General features: G+C 36.2%; 1 protein-coding gene across 4 annotated transcripts in view; it reads left to right on the top strand.

Moving 5' to 3' along the window:
* The window catches only part of LOC150106691 (putative phosphorylase b kinase regulatory subunit alpha), a 745,167-nt gene that overhangs the window by 634,981 nt on the left and 91,633 nt on the right, over window positions 1–18,553 (top strand). For all 4 annotated transcript variants that reach the window (XM_090393281.1, XM_090393285.1, XM_090393284.1 and 1 more), the window contains exon 28: window positions 13,808–13,851. In XM_090393281.1, the coding sequence (XP_090249407.1) occupies window positions 13,808–13,851 (44 nt within the window). The remainder of the gene's footprint in view (window positions 1–13,807; window positions 13,852–18,553) is intronic.

The raw sequence follows: 18,553 nt of genomic DNA, 5'->3' as shown, positions 1-18,553 counted from the left end.
GCACCAGGCTCAAATGGGATATCTAACAAAATCATCAAATGCCTGCCATATAAAGCTGTAATGCACCTTTTGCTATTATTAATGCAATATTAAGATATCTCTAGTTCCCTGCATGATTGAAAGTAGCAGATGTGATCTTAATCCCCAAACTATGAAAAGCTGCACACCCTTCCCAAAACTATTGCCCAATCAGCATGCTTTCCTGCCTAGAAAAAATAACTGCAGTGGTAATACTAACAAGACTGTAGAAAGTCACTAAAGAATTAAATCTTATCTCCAGTGAGCAATTTGGATTTCTGGAGAACTACTCCACATAACAAGTTTTCAGAGTCATGGAAAACATCAGCATACAGTTCACAGCAGCACACATAGGCAATCTTCCTGGACATTGCCAAAATATTCTTTTCAAATTCTTGCAGACCAAATTTCCACTAGGACTGGTCACACTTACTAAATTGTACCGTAGTGATTGCATACTCTGAGTGAAGCTACAGGGAATTAGATCATCTGAACTCCTCATCACTGCAGTTATCCCTCAGGGCTGCATAATATTACCTCTGCCCTTTGCTATCCATGTGGCTGACATTCCACACATAGTTGCCACCACAATGACTCTATATGTAGATGATACTGCAATCTAGATTGCAACCAACAAACTGCAAAATGCAGTCTCAGTACTAAAATAATGGTTCAAAAAATGGCAAATTGATGTTAATGCAGACAAGAGCACTGTAGTACTGTTCACTATTCACAAGAAAACAAATATACCCAGAGGGTGAGATTGCCATGTTTGACACCCTACTAAATGGCAACCAGTAGCCAAATATTTAGGATACAACTAGATAAAGGGCTTCACTTTACAACTCATATAGATCATGTCTTCTCATCGTAGCTGGCTTACCACAGAACTCAAATTGCTGATCAGACAAGTCCTGATATATGGTTCACCTGTGTGGAGTCACACAGCACATTCAAACAGCAGATTACAGACAATCCAGAACAAATGTTTATGAATAGCGTTTAATACACCATGGTTCATAAGAAACATACAGCTTCACTGAGAAGCCAATATCCCTGAGATCAAAACTTTTCTATGTGAAAGGCTTCAGAATTCTTTGCAAATGCTGCTATCTGCCCTAACTCACTAATCTGACAAATGGTAGATTACATGAGTATGATCCAGCAAAACACAAACATCCCAGAACTATATTAAACAGGTAAGTTGTTTTAAATCCCACTGCCAGAAGTCCAAAATGGGCAAGCCAGAGGCTCAATAATATTCGAAGTCCATTACAGTCTACTACCTAGCTGTAGACTAAATCAAGTATCTCAATACAAACATTCACAAAAACTATACAAACAAGTAATTTTTGTTTTGTTTGGTTTTCTTATAAAAAAAAAAAAAAAAAAGAGAGAACTCACTGGTAGTCAATAGCCCACAATGGGAGAGGTAAGTGCTTACTAATATTCCTTAATGCAAATTTTTATTATTATTATTATTATTTTGTGACATCTCCATTTCATTGCAATTGCATTGCAAAATTAATGAAATCTGACAAAGAGATAAAAGACCACAAGTTCAAACAATCTATTGTGCTAGAACAGTTAATCTTGGTATCTCTTCTAGGTCTGGCTCCCATTGGTGACATTTAATAATATTTTTTCTGTGGTTTTGCTCACTTCCTGGGGAGTAGAGAGGCTCTGATCAATTGTGGGTTTTTGCCTGTCAATAAGTGAAGTCACTGCTGAGTTTCCTCTCCTGGAATGTTTCAGTTCAGGAGTTTAATAGTGATCCTTCAGAGTCACTCACTGAGATTTAGAGTAATCTTGTAGATCATTTAGAGTTTTTGGAGAGATATTTCTACACTTTAACATACCTCAATACAGGTTCAAACTGGTCTGTAGTGGCCTTACGCAAAAAATGTTAGCATTTTATGCATTTGAAAAGATACCACAGCATTGGAGTCATTAGATTCTGTATACAAAAGCCCATTTGTGAAGAGACTTCACGAGTAAACTTTGTTTGCTTGCACTCGGATAAAGAGTTAAACAAGAATATAATTTCTTGGCATTTTTAATTTAAAACTTCCCTTTTATAGAAACAGATATAAGTTGGAGGAATTATTTCTAGAATCTGTTACAAGGAATTATTTCTAGAATCTGTTACAGCATTACAACATTCACCAAACATGAACAAATTTGTCTGTCTCACTTTACCTAAAACATGGGAGACCTACAAACCTTTAAAAATAGAAATGAGTAATCTGGTTATCTTATTCTTTAGGAGTAAACTGTGTGTAGCATTCATGTGATAGCCTCACTAAATGAAATTTGATCTAATCAGTAAATCAAATGATTTATTGCTCAAAATTTCATCCTCATGAACATATGCATAAACACATGCTAGTGACAGACAGACACCAGACAGTAGTGCATGTTGAGTGGAATCTAAGGCCAGACAGAGTTGAAATTCAGAGAGCATATTGCAAAATTTGGTAATATAGCACAAAGGATTACTTGGATATTGAAAAACATGCTAACAAGTAAAGATGAATGTGATGTATACATCTTGGCTACTGTGCATAGATTTGGTCACTTGGGTATACCAGGAAGTGATTGAGAGGATTCAGAGATGAGTGATCAAACTGACGATGACCAAGCCATGTCTGTAGAATGCTCCCTGTGAGGATAAGCTGAAGGTGCGAAGTTTGCAAAGTTTAGTTGATAAGCATAAAAGAGGGGACATGATAGAAACTTATAAAGTTATTCAAGGGGGTTCTATAAGATTCACACAAAAGAAATTTTTTAATGTATGACAAATAGAGACAGAAATAACTAAGGGCATTCCTGGAAGGAATGTAAGAATATGGTTAGCAAGGGTGTGTGTGTGTGTGGACCAGATTTTTTGCTTGGATGGTTGTGAATGAGTGGAATGGAATGCCAGAATTAGTTGAGTGCCCTGATATCGAATGAGTTTGAGAAGAAGTATTGATAGGCATTGAATGTACAAAGTTTAGTGTGGGTCTCCTGCTGTGAGTTTTCTGACTCCATGGTGATACACATATAATAATAATGGTGTAGTGTGGATTGCAATTCTGTTCTCACGTTCCCATTTCTTGCACTACTCTCATCTCCATTCACAATCACTTTGGTTTCATCTGGTCCACTCTTTTGCTTATTTATATCTCCCCTGACTTCTGCTGATACTTTGTTCACACCACTCATTGCATTTCCAACTTTTTCAGATGACTCATGCCAAAACTATTAAGATACAGTCCATTTTAATTAAATTAATTAAATTCATCCCTCACTCTCATCAAACAATAATTATTTATTTCACAACATTGCTTATAACTCTCCAAGGATATAAATGTAAGCAGGTTGACTATTTAAATATATCTTAGATTCTTTTTTTTTCTTTTCCCTACTCAACCATATGCAGTTCCTATAATATTAAGATGTACAATTGCATAAATAGATGAGAACAAATAAATAAAAAAAAAACTATATTGTGTAAGAGAACTTAAATCTTGTTGATAAAATTTATAATACTGTAAAAAATGAACACATTAAGTAAGTGCAAGATGGACTGGAATTGGTACCCTGCACTTTCATGTATGTTTCTTTAAGCCAGGGAGTTCCACAGATGATCTGGAAGACATGCATCGCCAAATTAGTATGATGAGTATAGTTCGAGTGATTATTATGACTTAACTATGGAGGTATAGACTGGAAGGAAGAAACATCACATAGCAGGAAGGAAATAGAATTTATGCACCTACTAAGATATAATTACTTAGGGCAGCATGTGATGGAGGGGACTAGGGGTGGGAGGGCATTGCACCTGGTCATAGGATCAGAAGAGTTATCCATAACCAAAATGATCATATTGCCTCCAATTGGTGAAAGTGACCATGGGGTCTTGACTTGAAAGATTGTACAACATGAGGAATATTCTGTCAAGAAGGGGAATATGTGGAACAACCTTGTTATTCTACATATATGGAAAAATTATGACAAGCTTAGAAGGAAGCTTAAATCTGTGCCATGACATAAAACATTGCAGGGTAAGGATGTTAGTAGTGCATGGGAGGTAGTTAAGGGTCATCTAGAGGAAGCAATATTAAATCGTATACCTAAGGTAAGGGTAAGAGGATTAATCAGGTAGGAGTTAGATGGCTGAGTAATATCATTAAGTACAAGTTGCAAAAGAAGAAAATGCTGTGGAAGGTATATAAAGAGAAAAGTGACCAGCAAACTCATGAACACTACTAGGATCTGGCAAGAAAGGTGACCAGCATGGCAAGGAATTTAAAATCAGATTATGAGAAGAATCTAGCTGAACAAGGCACAGAAAATCCCAAACAGGTCTTTTGTTATGAGACGAGTAAAAGTAAGAATGACTATGGAAGATTAACCTTAATGAGTGGTGACAGTCATGAGATGACAGAAGCAGATAAAATAGTTGAGTTACTGAGTGACCACTTTGCAAGGGTATATCATCCTAGTGAGGTTCCTGCTTTAACGTATGTGACAGACACTAATGTGGGAGCAGAGGTGGATGAATTGGAGGTTCTTATGATATTGCAAGAATGTGCAAGGGAACTGGCAAAGCCTTTGAGTAGGCTCTTTAGTTTAAGTCTCACCTCTGGATAGAGTTCCAAGGGAGTGGAAAGAGGGCGAAATAATTCCCTTGTATAATGGAGGTTCTAAGACTGCAGTAGCAAATTATAGACCAATTAGTATCTCAGGCATGGTGGTAAAAGTACTAGAAAAATTGGTAAAAAAAGAGAATTCAACAATGGGTAGATAAAAATATGATATTGTATGAGGGTCAACATGGCTTTGTGAAGAGTCGGTCATGCCTTAGTAATTTACTAACTTTTTATAATAGAGTAACAGTTGGATTATAGAAATGGCTACACAATGATTTTGCAAAGGCATTTCACAGAATACCAGATGGTACTATGTTACACAAATTAGAACAAATGGGGATGGATATGAAACTGATTAAGTGGATAAGAGGGGAGACTGCTTGAGAGATATCAAAAAGTGGTATATGGAGGGGCAGAATCAAGGCAAAAAAAGATGACTAGTGGTGTACTGCACGATTCAGTGCTGGGACCATTGCTCTTTAATTTGTACATAAATAATTTAGGAAATCATCTGAAAAGAAATATTCAGTTGTTTGCTGATGATGTGAAATTAGGTAGAGTAATAGTTAATCAATAAGATGTGGAGAGCTTGCAGGATGATTTAAATAGGCTGTCAGCCTGTTTAATTGATTTTCAAAGAGGCAGAAATATGTTGACCTCAGAGTTGACTTGGAAAATATTGAAAAGGAGCGATTAGAGATGGCAGTAACAGAGAGAAGTGAAAAAGAGGTACTAAGAACTTGGAATGCTATTCCCAAAACTTTTGTATGTTTAAAAACCTTTGCAACAGCATTATTATCCATTTTTGCATCTAGATATTCTTGTGAATCATTGTTGTCAATGATGAACTTTGTTAAGTCTCGTAACAGAAGTAGCCTTACAAATGAAACTAGTAGCGCATGCATATTTTTACAGGTTTTTACAGGTATAAATCTGATATAAATTGTCTATCATTAGTGATGCAACAACAGCAGAAGCCTCATTGATGCTAAATAAATAAAATGTCCACTATTTTTCTTTCTCTAGTTTTGATTTGATGTTTTCTGCTAAAAATGGTAAAGATTAATTTCTGTTTAATATATTATGGAAGTAAAATAATAATTTATTTTGTCTGTAATTTTTATATATTACTCATAAGGGATTAGAAAGTAATAAAATTATATCTTTAATTTTATTTTCCCTTAAAATCTCACGTAATTCATTCTCTTTGGTTCCTTATGCTGTCTCTTCATTCCAGTCTATATTACAATAATTGAAATCACCCATAATGATTAGGAAGTAATAAAATTATATCTTTAATTTTATTTTCTTTTATTGTGCTTTAGTCAAGTAAAACGTTTATGAGATTGTGCACTGCATATATTGGAAAAACTTGAAAAAACATGTCTGACCGATCTTTATAAAAAAAAATAAATAAATAAAAATTCAGAATTATTGTTAATTATGTTAAAAATTGCGTCTTTAAATTGTGCGGCTTTATATGGCAGCTAGAATTACACTTGAATGAAGTTAAAAATAATTTTTACATTCATTCAATCTTACATGACTTACAATAATCACTCTTACAATATTCTTTGATTTTACCAGTCAAGTGTGATTTTTGATTATTTGAAAAGGTCTTCCCAATACTTAAGACACCAAATAATAATATGCTCCCCAAAATTTCGGTTCGCACATGGAAAAATTTTGCATCAAAGATGTGGCGATTTTGGCACGCACACTTATAAAAGTTGCCCACCCCTGGTCTAGAGTCTAGATTTAAACAAATCATACTGCTGCACGTTTGGGAGTTTACGCCTGTCAGGAAGCTGCAGAAAAAACGCCTGCCAGTCTGACCAGTGGTGATGGTGACTAAGCCTCAGATTGTCAGAAATGCTATACGTCTTTTTGACTTTTTTTGTAGTATTTTTGATGTGTATTGAGAAGGGCGGCAAACATAGGGATCTCCCAGGCAGCAAAAGCTCTAGCTGCACTACTGCCCAAATGATCACTTCATGGTCACTTTCACCAACTGGAAGAACATGTAACACTTCATTTACAACAATATATTTTATTGCTATTACTATTATTAAGGCAACTCCAGGAAGTCCTTAGACTCATCGAGGGAAGCCCTAAACATCATGTCCCACAACTATACGACATTCTCACAGTATCTATCATACCCTGCCTTGAACTCACTCACCGTCATAGCACCCACAACAGACACTGGCAGCTTATTCCACTCATTTACCACTCTAAAAGTAAAGAACCCAGCTCTAACACCCTTGCTAACCACACTCTTGCCCAGCTTCCATAGGTGTCCCCTAGTTCTCCCACCACCAGTCCTAATCTCAAAAATATCCTTCGAATTAAACCTATAGAAACCCTTTAGCAATTTGAATGTCTCAATCATATCTCCCCTTTTCCGCCTATCAGCTAATTTCTTCAACCCACAAATCTTCAGCCAGTTATCATAAGGTTCATTCCTTTGACCTGCTATCATCTTCGTCACTCGTCTCTGGATCCTCTCCACCTCCTCCCCATCAAGAAGAAACCTAGGTGACCAAATCTGGGCACAGTAGTCGAGATGAGGTCTTATCAAGGCTCAGTACAGAGGTACAATAACTTGCTTGTCGAAGTATTTTTCAACAACCAAGTGAGTTGATGAGCTGATTTAGCCACTTTTGCAATGTGCCCCCTAAACTTCATCTCCCTATCCACCAACATTCCCAAGTCCCTGGCCTCATCAATCTTCTGGAGTACAGTTCCACCGATGTGGTATACTGCTGCTAATCTTTTCACCCCAAAATGAATAACCTTACATTTTATCACATTAAATTGACATCCATTCTCCTTAGCCCAGACCTCCAATCTATCCAAGTCTTCCTGCAAGATTTTGACATCTTCTGCATTCACTATTGCCCTACCTAACTTTGCATCATCAGCGAACAAATGAACTGTTCCTCTTAGATCCTTCCCTATATCGTTAATGAACAAATTAAACAGCAGTGGTCCAAGAGCAGAACCCTACAGCACACCACTAGTCACAGGCCATCTTTTGGACTCTACTCCTGAATAAACTACTCTCTGATATCTCTCCATCAACCACCCACCTATCCATCTCACCAACCCTATATCCATTCCTGTATGTTGTAGTTTACAGATTAGAATTCCATGTGGTATCCTGTCAAATGCCTTAGCCAGGTCCAGCAGTATCACTGTAAACCCATTACCCTTATCCAGTTCAGCCGTCACTGTGTTATAAAACTTGAGCAAGTTACTGAGGCATGATCTACCCTTCACAAAGCCATGCTGTCCCCTGTACAGTATCTCATTTTCATCAATCCATTCCTGTATTTTTTCCTTAACTACTTTCTCCAAGACCTTGACAATGACTCCTGATATGCTGATCGGTCGGTAATTTGCAACAGTAGTCTTCGATTCTCCTTTATGCAGTGGAACTATTTTCCCCACTTTCCACTCCTTCGGGATTAAACCAGACCCGAGACTCAGATTGAACAACATGGTCAAGGGCACTGATAATTCTTTAGCCGCTTCACGTAAGACCCATGCTGGTATACCATCCAATCCTACAGATGTATTCACATTAAGGTTCTGTAATAGACTATTCACCTCCACTTCATTCATCACAATTCCTGTATAAACTAATGGTTCCTTCATTTTTTCAATGTCACCACCTGGATGATATACTCTTGCAAAGTGCTCGCTCAGTAATTCCACTATATCGACTGATTCAGTAACCTCCTTACCATCGTCATTCCTTAAAATCATTCTGCCGTGTACAGTTTTTTTTTTTTTTTTGGTTGCAGCATATTAAAGAACTGTTTGGGATTCTGTTTAGCTTGCATAGCTTGTTTCCTTTCATAATCCGCTTTTGCTTTTTTTACCACACTCATTACCCTTCTGGCCTGCGCTTTATACCGTTCGTGTGCCTGCAGGTCACCTTTCTCTTCAAATTCCCTCGACAGTTGTTTCTTTTTTTGCAGCTCAAGCTTAATGGTGTTATTCATCCATTTAACCCCTACTTGTTTTACTATTCGAACCCTAGGTATACAATCAGCCATAACCTCCTATAAATGCTCCTTGACCATTTCCCATGCTCTATCGACATCCAGCCCTTGCAGTTTTACATGCCATAGCACTGGTCCAAGCAATCTCCTATGCTTGTCATACTTGCCAGTACGGTAATTCCACATATACCCTGTCTTAATCGAAAATTTCACACCTTTAGTCACCTCCCAGGTCAAGACCTTATGATGACTCTCGCCAATAGGTGGCAACATGGTCATATTCATTACAGTCAAAATCTCAGATGCTTTTACCAGGTCAAGCACTCTCACACCCCTAGCATTTTCAATTTCATGCTTTCTCAGTTATTCCTTAATAATTGAATAAAATCCATTTCCTTCCTCACATGTCTCCTCTCCTCCTTCTAATCAATGTTACCATAGTTGAAATCCCCCATAATAATTACCCTCCTTCCATTCATTTCATCAATTTGTTTATGCATACTATCTCCACCATCTATTCCATCACGAGGTCTATAGTAGCACATCCAACCATATATTTTGTTCTGCCAGTCTCACACCAAATAGCCTCAAATGAGCTCTTTTCACTATCCTGCAATACAACTTCAATTTTCCTTGGCTGCATTTCATCATTTATCATTAATAACACTCCTGTCCCCATTTTATTTTCTCTGTCCCTCCTGAACACACTATACCCTACACATTCTATCCCACTAACTATATCATCTTCCGTCAGCCATGTTTTACTAATGCTAAGAACGTGTGGCCAGGAAGAGCCATTCAAGGCCAAAAATTCTTCCTTCTTGTTCCTAATACTCCTGGCATTAGCATACATGAAATGCAGAGGTCCCTTTGTCCCAACCCTATCTTGATGCGTTATTCTAACTATCCCATTCCGATTTCTTGTCCTTAGTACTGGCTTGGGTACATTATATACATTCTTACACTCAGCTGTCTCACTGATGTCCACATATTCACTCCTCCCCCTCCTTGGTAGTTCTAGTTTCCTTGGTTCTGCACATCCATTTTCACTTCATTCAGCAACACTTTTTCCAGTCTCTGCACACCAAATCCATTCAAATGCAGCCCATCCATCTTGTATAAATCCTTTCGCCCAGCTTCCATAGGTGTCCCCTAATCTCAATAATATCCTCTGAATTAATCCTATAGAAACCCTTTAGCAATTTGAATGTCTCAATCATATCTCCCCTTTTCCACCTATCAACTAATTTCTGCATCTTCTGATGAGATAATCAAATCCAAGACCCTCGATCAATGTGTGACCTCTGTTATGTACTGCTTAAGATAGTTATCCCTTAAAATCTCAAGTAATTCATTCTCTATGGTTCCTTATGCTGTCTCTTCATTCCAGTCTATATTACAATAATTGAAATAAATACCCATAACAATCACTCTTCTCTTATTAGCTAGACCAATTTGTCTAAACATTTCCTTCCACATTATCAGATCTATATCAACACCTCACTAAACATTTCATCCTGTCTACCTCCACTTCACACTATGCTGTCAAAACCACTGTCAGTATTTGCTCCTTGCTTCTCCACCCGAGATGGACACAACTCCTCTGCCATCATCAATGACACACCTTCTTCACTTTTTTGCTTTGTCTGCTTCATAAAAGTCTATATATATCCCTCCATCTCAATTCCTGTCAGAATGTCAATCTTATTCAACCATGTCTCACTTATACCAACAATTTTTGGGTGAATGAACTCTACCAACTCCACTCTCAAATCATTCTATATTTCTGTCAAATCTTTCATCCCATTCTTTATCACATTCCCATGCAAATTTACAATTCTCCTCAGTTCATTCCTCATGTGTTTAATCTCTTGCCTCATCTTTACCAACTCCACTTTCATATCTTCAATTAGCTTTTCAGTGCTATTTAAGCAAATCACATTTTCACTACCTGGCACATCTGCTGTCTTACTGCTCACCACCGCTAACTCGCCTCCATCTACACATGCTGTCTTATCAATCAGTGTTGGTAACTCATCAGCTTTTGCCTGCTGTCTTGTCATTGTCGTTCAAGCACTCTATTGTACCCTCAACTCCACTTATTCCCCTAGCTATATCCACGATTTTTCCCCCCTGCTACTGCTTACATTCAATGATATCTCATAATCCATAAGTATACTACACTTCTTACACAACCAAACTCTCTATTTCTCCTGTTTATCCTCTGCACATAAATATCTTCAATCTCTTCCCAAGCATGCATATGGCATTCAGGGGAAGTGTTTTGAGGTAGTACCAACTGTCATGTGGATATTATGCAGAAAATTGGTAATGGTTACGCTGCAACTATCTTTCTTTTAGATTAATTAATTTATTTATTTTTATTTTTTTATGCTGTTGCCACCCATAAAAGGTTATCCTTACATGAGTATGAGTACAAAAATGATTGCGAACAGTTGAGTACGATTTCCCAGGTTTCAAATCTGAATGGCAGGTATGTTGCTTAGGTAATGACATTGGGGAGAGGGTTCAAGCATCATCCTTTAGCAGCTGCAGTACATTTGTTGCTCAGATAAGTCCATATTTTTAGTAAATATTGGTGATATTGTTAAATATAATTGGTGTTATTTTCTTTATTTTTGACTGTGTTGTTTAGTCATGACTATTATTACACAATATTATTTCAAAGCATTCTATGCTATGTCACTGATGCATTTAAGAAAAAAATAGCAGCCAAGACTTCGATTTTGAGTGATATTAATATGCAGGATTTAGTGCGATGTAGCATATGTTTAATGTATTCATTGCCGAGAGTGAATGGTTTGTGGTATGAGAGTGCAAATGGAGAGAATGTTTTGTCAGAAATATTTCATGAGCAAATGCAATAAATGCGAGTTGGGAATGCAACATGAAATGTCATGTCGGGAGTGGAAATGAAGTAACTGATATTAAGGATATAAGGCAAGATTGTAAAAATGTTATGGAGAATGATGGTGTGCAAGAACGAATGAGAGTTTGAAGGAAGTGAACAGAAGTAATTATGTAGATGATGAAATACTAATGTGGATAGAAATTGCACACTTATGCTGATTCCTGCACAGGACATGAATTTAAGTGACTGGAGAAATTATTGGTTTGCAGCATAGCAAGAGAGAAAGGCAGAAAGAGTAACTGGGAAAAGCATAAAAGTGCAAGAAACTGGAAGAAAAGATAAAGTATTTATATGGAGGTTCAATGATAAGAGGTATACTTAATGAGAAAGTGACAAAAGTATGTTTCTCAGGTTCAAAGATAAAGGATGTTAGTGAAGCTGTAAGTTTGCATAAGAAAGAAATGAATGGGTTAATTGTTTTGGTAGTCACAAATTATTTGAAAGCTGAAAAATATGCAATCAGTGAAGATATGAAAGAGTTGTTGGAAGAAGCAGAAATTAGGAGTAAGAAAATAAAGTCTGTGAGTCTGCTGCTTCGGTATAACAGGACAGAATTGAGTATAAGTGCCATTATTATCAATGAGAAGATTGTGTAGGAGGAATTGAAGAGGATGTGAAGTTTATAGATATGTGAAGTGAATTTAATGGACAAAAGGATCGACATATGCCTGATGAACTGCACTTGAATGGTTTTAAAGTTAGATGCGTGAAGAAAGTATTGTTCAGTGAGAGTTTGGAAGTGCAAAACCAGGATGACTAGAGAAATTAGAGAGAAAGCACAAGCATATGCCTAGCCACTCCCTGGAACAAATGATTGTGAGTGCAGGAATGACTGTGAGGAAATAGAGGTATGCTTGTGAAGAGCTGGGTACAATTTTCCAGGTTTCAAATCTGTATGGACAGGTACTGACATTATGTAAGGGTTACTGTGGGCACAAGGGGAGGGGGTGTTGAAATGTATGTACATGAATGTCTGAGGTATAGGGACATGGCTGATAGAGAGACATCAGAGGGTTGTGTGTGTGGTGGAGTGGAATCTAGGAAAATGAAGGTAACTAGTGGAATACCTCAGGATTCTGTACTAGGGCCACTACTCTTTAATTTGTATATCAATGATAGAGGGAAAGATTTAAGGGAAGGAGAGATATTCAGTTGTTTGCTGATGATGCATAACTGGAGAGGGAAATAGCTGATAAGGGTGATATAATAGTCATCCTTGCAGGATGACTCAAATAAATTGGCAGTGTGGGCAAAGGACAATGGTTGTCAATTTAATGTTGTAAAATGTAAGTTCATGCAATTTTGGATTAAAGGGTTACAAAACTTTATCATATTGATGATACTAGATTACAGGAAATTGATTAGGCTAGGGATCTGGGAGTGATGGTGGATATAGATTTAAAATTCAGAGGACATATTGCAAGAGTTGGCAGAATAGCTCAGAGCATTACTTGGATGTTGAAGAACATATTGACAAGTAAAGATATATTATCCCTCTTTATAAGGATATGATTTGGCCATATGTGGACTACTGTGCACAGATTTGATCACGTGCATTTTTAGTGCACTGGGAGGTGGTGGAGAGGATTCAGAGATGAGCAACCAAGCTCGTGACAGGTCAGTGGTATGTACTCTATAAGAATAGACTGAAGGTGTGTGAGTTGTAGATATTTGGCTGACAGGCAGAGAAGAGGGGATATGATAGAAACTTATAAGTTACTAAAGGGATTCTATAAACTTAACACAAAAGAAATTTTTCAATACGTGGGGAATAGGGAGAAAACAAGGAGTCACATTTGGAAGTTGTCTAAGAATGTGGCTAGTAAGAGTGTAAGGACTAGGTTGTTCTTTACTTAGAAAGCAGTGAATGAATGAATGGAATTGATTGCCAGAGGTGGTTATGAGTGTTCCAACAGTGTGAATAAGTTTAAGGAGATATACAATAGTTACTATGTTAATGGATATTGTGGGTCTTCAGCGGTGAGTCTCTTGACTCCATTCCTTACCCGTATAAATAATAATAATATTCGATATATTTCTGTATATTCTATATATTTATTATTGATGGGAATTGATATTATACAGGATTATATAGAATATAACTTGTTATTGCTTTTGTTATTTAGATTGTACTTTTGTGAAACTTAAAATGCTTTAGTCTTTTATCTTCATAATTGCTTGTATTTTATGATTTGTTCACTTTGTTATAGCAAGAAGTGGATTAGTGTCTTTGTCAAGCGTGAAAGCAACCAAGGTTAGTACATTTTGTTTTCTTTTGTTGTTCTCTAATATTTTAACAGTAAAACTATTTCAAAAAGTTCGAAAAAAATGAAACCCATTTAATAAATACCAATACAGCAAACAAAGTTTGCAGTAGAAACTGCTATGTACAGCCAGCCTAGTGTGCCAATAGGGTGCGGGTTCAAATTCCACAGTGGCATAGATATTTGGTTGGCAGATGATTTTTGTTGCTTGGTGTGAGACTTCTCTACACTCCTTTTAACTGTTGCATGCAAAATAATAAACAAATTCTTCCATAAATATGTAATGCCTTAAAACACACAGATTGTGTTTGAACTAGTGTAGAACTGAAAGACTAGAAAGCATCATTTAAAGCTTGAAACTATAGCAGTCTATGTTATTGGACTTGATGTCTTAATTTTTTTCATATCTTCACCAGCTTTTGATGCAGATATACTCGTTGGGTGTTTGCTGCTATTATTCAGTTTGCAAATTAATGATACAGGGAATGAGTTGAGAGAAAATATCGATTTATTTGCTAATGAAGCAAACTGAGTTATGCAATAGATAATGAATGTGATAAAGAGATTTTTCAGGATGTTCTGAATAAGACCCTCCATAGCTCAGTTGGTTTCAGTGAAGCCCTTTGGTTGATAAGGTCTAGGTTCAAATTCAGTCTGTGGTGTGTGGGGAACCTTTATCAGGAATTTTCTATTAAAGGTGAGTTCATCATCATCAGTGGTCCTAACAGGCACTTAAGCACCCACGACCTTCCAACTGCTCTTGGATTTTGCAACCATGCCTGTAATTCAAGGATAAAGTATGTCAAATACTGTTACACTAGGCCAGTGGTGGCGAACCTATGGCACGCCCGAGAATTTTGCTGGCACGTCAACAATTTTTATTCAGCCTTTTACGCTTATAAATTATTCAGCCTTTTTTTTTTAATTGTTACAATACATACAAGTTAAATTTTGTTTTACAGGAGAGAGCAGCTATGAAGACATGAATTTGTTGGTGCGGTATTAACAAAAGATCACGCGATCCAAAGACAAATGGAACCGACAATTTTTGAGTTGAAATGCTAATTCTCTTCAACCGAATTCCATAACATCTGCAACTGTCATAACAACATTCATTATATATTTCTTAGTTTTAAGACTTCACGACGGGGTGTCGTTTATTGTTCCAACAGAACTTCTCATTATCGGCAGGCTTAACTCACACAAAGTTTCAACCCATGATTGGTTTTTATTGCCTTGTTTGCATTTGAGCTGGAAAGGGAACTCACACAAGCATTATATGGCATGTTTCAATTCGTGGTAGAATTTTATTTGAAGTTAGCCTCTGTGATCTGTCATAATGACAGCGAGAATTTCAAATGCAATCAAACAAACAAAATGTTTCATGTAATTGAAAAATTGGACAATAGTTTTAGTTAGATACTGTGTTTCCAGTGCAACATATGGTTTTGCTTGCCTATACAGTGTAGTTTCTGTGAGAGGGGTACATGTGATTCATTAGTTAGGCACCGTTTTTATTCCAGCTGTCTCTAATTGCTCTTTTTGTTGAGAAATATATTACACAGACTGCAAAAGCCTCTGTACCTTATTCAGGGATACAATAAAACTTTTTTTTTTTTTTTTTTTTTTTTTTTTTTTTTTTTTTTTTTTGCATCTACAGTATATAATGGCTGTTGGGGAGGGCGTGTTGTTTTTTGTGTGGGAGGTATATATGCAAAACCTTTTAATGTCTTTTTATCGTAAAGTGAAATCAGGGGTGCCAGTTATACGCGAGGGCAAATTGTATTCAACGGTAAGCATTCGCCGACAAGTCGACATCCTTCTGCTGCTTCCCCTGCTCTGCTGACTTCTGTGGTGAGTTACAATGAATAAACATTTTTCTCACTACCATTTTTTTTTTTCAAACCAACATCATTAAAATCAATTTAATAATGCAATAATAAATTTTAATACTGAATAATATAAATTTTTGGTGATCAGAATGGAATATGTCAATGAAACTTACCAGAAGTTAATTTAATTAATTTATTTATTTATTCATATGGAGTTTCCTCCCTTTTTCTCCCCCATCCCTATTGGGGGCGAGTTGAGCCTCCTCATGGGAAGTTAAGTATTTGTGGCTGTAGATCCGTGTGTGTGTTCACGGCACCAGTTTGCCTGTTTGCAGGATGAAAAATGCCAGATAAACTGATGGAAAAAACCCTACTGCCCGTGCCCAAGACCGGCTAACTTGGCTATGGCTGAGGAAGATCCTGAAATTCCTTACGTCTTTGACGGGAATTGAACCTGGGACCCTCCTTCCCCAGTCATATGGTTGCAAAGCACACAGCCACTAGGCTAACCGTGCGTACAGTTAATTTAATGATGTTGGCCTGAGGAAACTACAATATTGTAGCATTAGTTTTGTGATTGATAACTAATTTAAATGCGTACTTTTATATTTGTCGACATGCTCCCCCATATACATTAAGTGTATTAATACTCTTTATGATTATGCCATAATTAATTATTAATACTTATTTACTAAAATAAATAGCCAAAAGGCTTCACATTGGCGATACAAAATTATATAAATTAAGTGGATATTAAATCCAACATTATTTCAAAGCCGCCTACAGAAACTATTGACGTTTCTTGCGAAATTTGACCAAAGATCTTACTGGAATACACTCGCCAAATTTCCCCGAAAATTCTATAGATACTGTAGTCAGCTTCGAAATAATGTTGGATTTAATATCCACTTAATTTATATAATATTAATACTTATGTTAGTTTAATGTATGAACTTTAAAAATATGGGAACGGTATTTGCGAGTAGGTTTGTTGGGACTGAGCCCTCTAATACAGTAAGAATAAATAAAAATACAGTCTATAGAAAAAGAATTGAGAACAACTGATCCTTAGGATTCCCTGACTTTTCCCTTTTCTAATCGCACATGCGTTCAATATGCATTTCGCACCGTGCATCCGCCAGTAGGCAGAAATAAGCAGCAGCAAGTGCATTAATTGTTGCGTATGTGCACTGTTTTGTTTTTGCTACTGTAAATGGGAATTATTCTTGTTGAGAGGCTTATACGCTGGTTAGACATAATAACTAATATTTAAGGAATTGACAGCGTATACTGGAAATATAGATTAAATAAACTTTAATATACAATTCCAAGGAATTGTATATTAAAGTTTATTTAATCTATATTTCCAGTATACGCTGTCAATTCCTTAAATATTAGTTATTAAATGGGAATTATAAAGATAATTTAATTTAGGCATATAATAAAATGTTGATTTTTTTTTGAAACTATAAAAAATGCATTTGATTTAAGTTGTGAATTATTTTGTTACAGTTCTATTGAACATGGCTGGCGAAAATAAAAAACAAAAATTATCACAGTCAAGCAGCAGACAGTTCCAAAGCTGGTGGACTGAAGAATATGGCATGATTAATAAAGACAATAAAGCATTATATGTTTTATGTTCCAGGACAGTTGTGTGCAGAACATCGTCAGTAAAATGGCATTATGAGACAAACCATAAATCGCTCCTTGAGAAAAGCAAGGACGAACAGAAAGAATTTATTGCTCGGGCAATTAAAAATAGGAATATCCAGTCAACAACCCTAATGAAATTTATCGGCAGTCATTCAAATATAACTGCTGCTAGTTTTTTTGCCTCAAATGTAATTGCTAAACACGGGAAACCTTTTAGTGATGGGGAATATATAAAAGAAGCATGGTTAAAATGTGCACCAGTTCTCTTTGAAGATTTTGAAAACAAGGAAAAAATTAATCAAGGAATAAAAGATATGCCTTTGGCTAGAAACACAGTGAAAGATAGAATCGTAGAAATGACTAAAAATATAACTCATCAGCAAAAAACAGATATAAAATCTGGTTTAATTTCTCTTTGTCTTGATGAGATTACTGACATAACTGGATCAGCTCATTTAGCAATTTTTATTCGTTATTGTGTTGGGAATAACATCAAAGAAGAATTGATAAGTTTAACATCATTAGCAGCAACAACAAAAGGAATAGATATTTGCAATGCAATTGTAAATGCACTTGCTGAAAGAGATATAGATCCCTCCAAAATTTTATCAGTAACTACTGATGGTGCTCGCAGTATGACTGGAGAGGAAAATGGGCTCGTCAATTTATTTACCAAATATATTGGACATTCAGTTCTGGGTTTTCATTGTATTATACATCAGCAGGTTTTATGTGCAAAGGCTAGTTTCAAGCCACTGGAAGATATTATGAGCATTGTAACAAAATTGGTCAATTTTATATCGGCACATGCTTTAAATAAATGAAAATTTATAGAATTATTAAGTGAGGTAAACTCGGTGTACAATGGTTTACTTATGTACAACAACATCCGATGGTTAAGTCATGGGAAAGTTCTTCAAAGATTTGTTGAGTGTTTAGATGAAGTCAGACTTTTTTTACATAATGAGAAAATCATTGAAAAATACAATCAATTAATGAACGTCGAATGGCTTTCGAAATTAATGTTTTTTACTGATTTATGTTTACATTTAAATGAATTAAATGTTAAACTGCAAGGTGTTAACAAGACAATTATTGTCATGTATGATTTAATCAAAGCATTCGAAGCTAAATTACCAATTTTTAATCGTGACGTCATTTCCAATATCTTCTGATATTTTCCAAATACAAAAAAGTCTTTGCA

This window comes from Typopeltis vanoorti, chromosome 5, assembly GCF_054136105.1.
Source record: "Typopeltis vanoorti isolate ZY-2024b chromosome 5, IOZ_Tvanoo_1.0, whole genome shotgun sequence".
NCBI lineage: Eukaryota > Metazoa > Arthropoda > Arachnida > Uropygi > Thelyphonidae > Typopeltis > Typopeltis vanoorti.
This window is presented reverse-complemented; position numbering and strand designations above follow the sequence as displayed.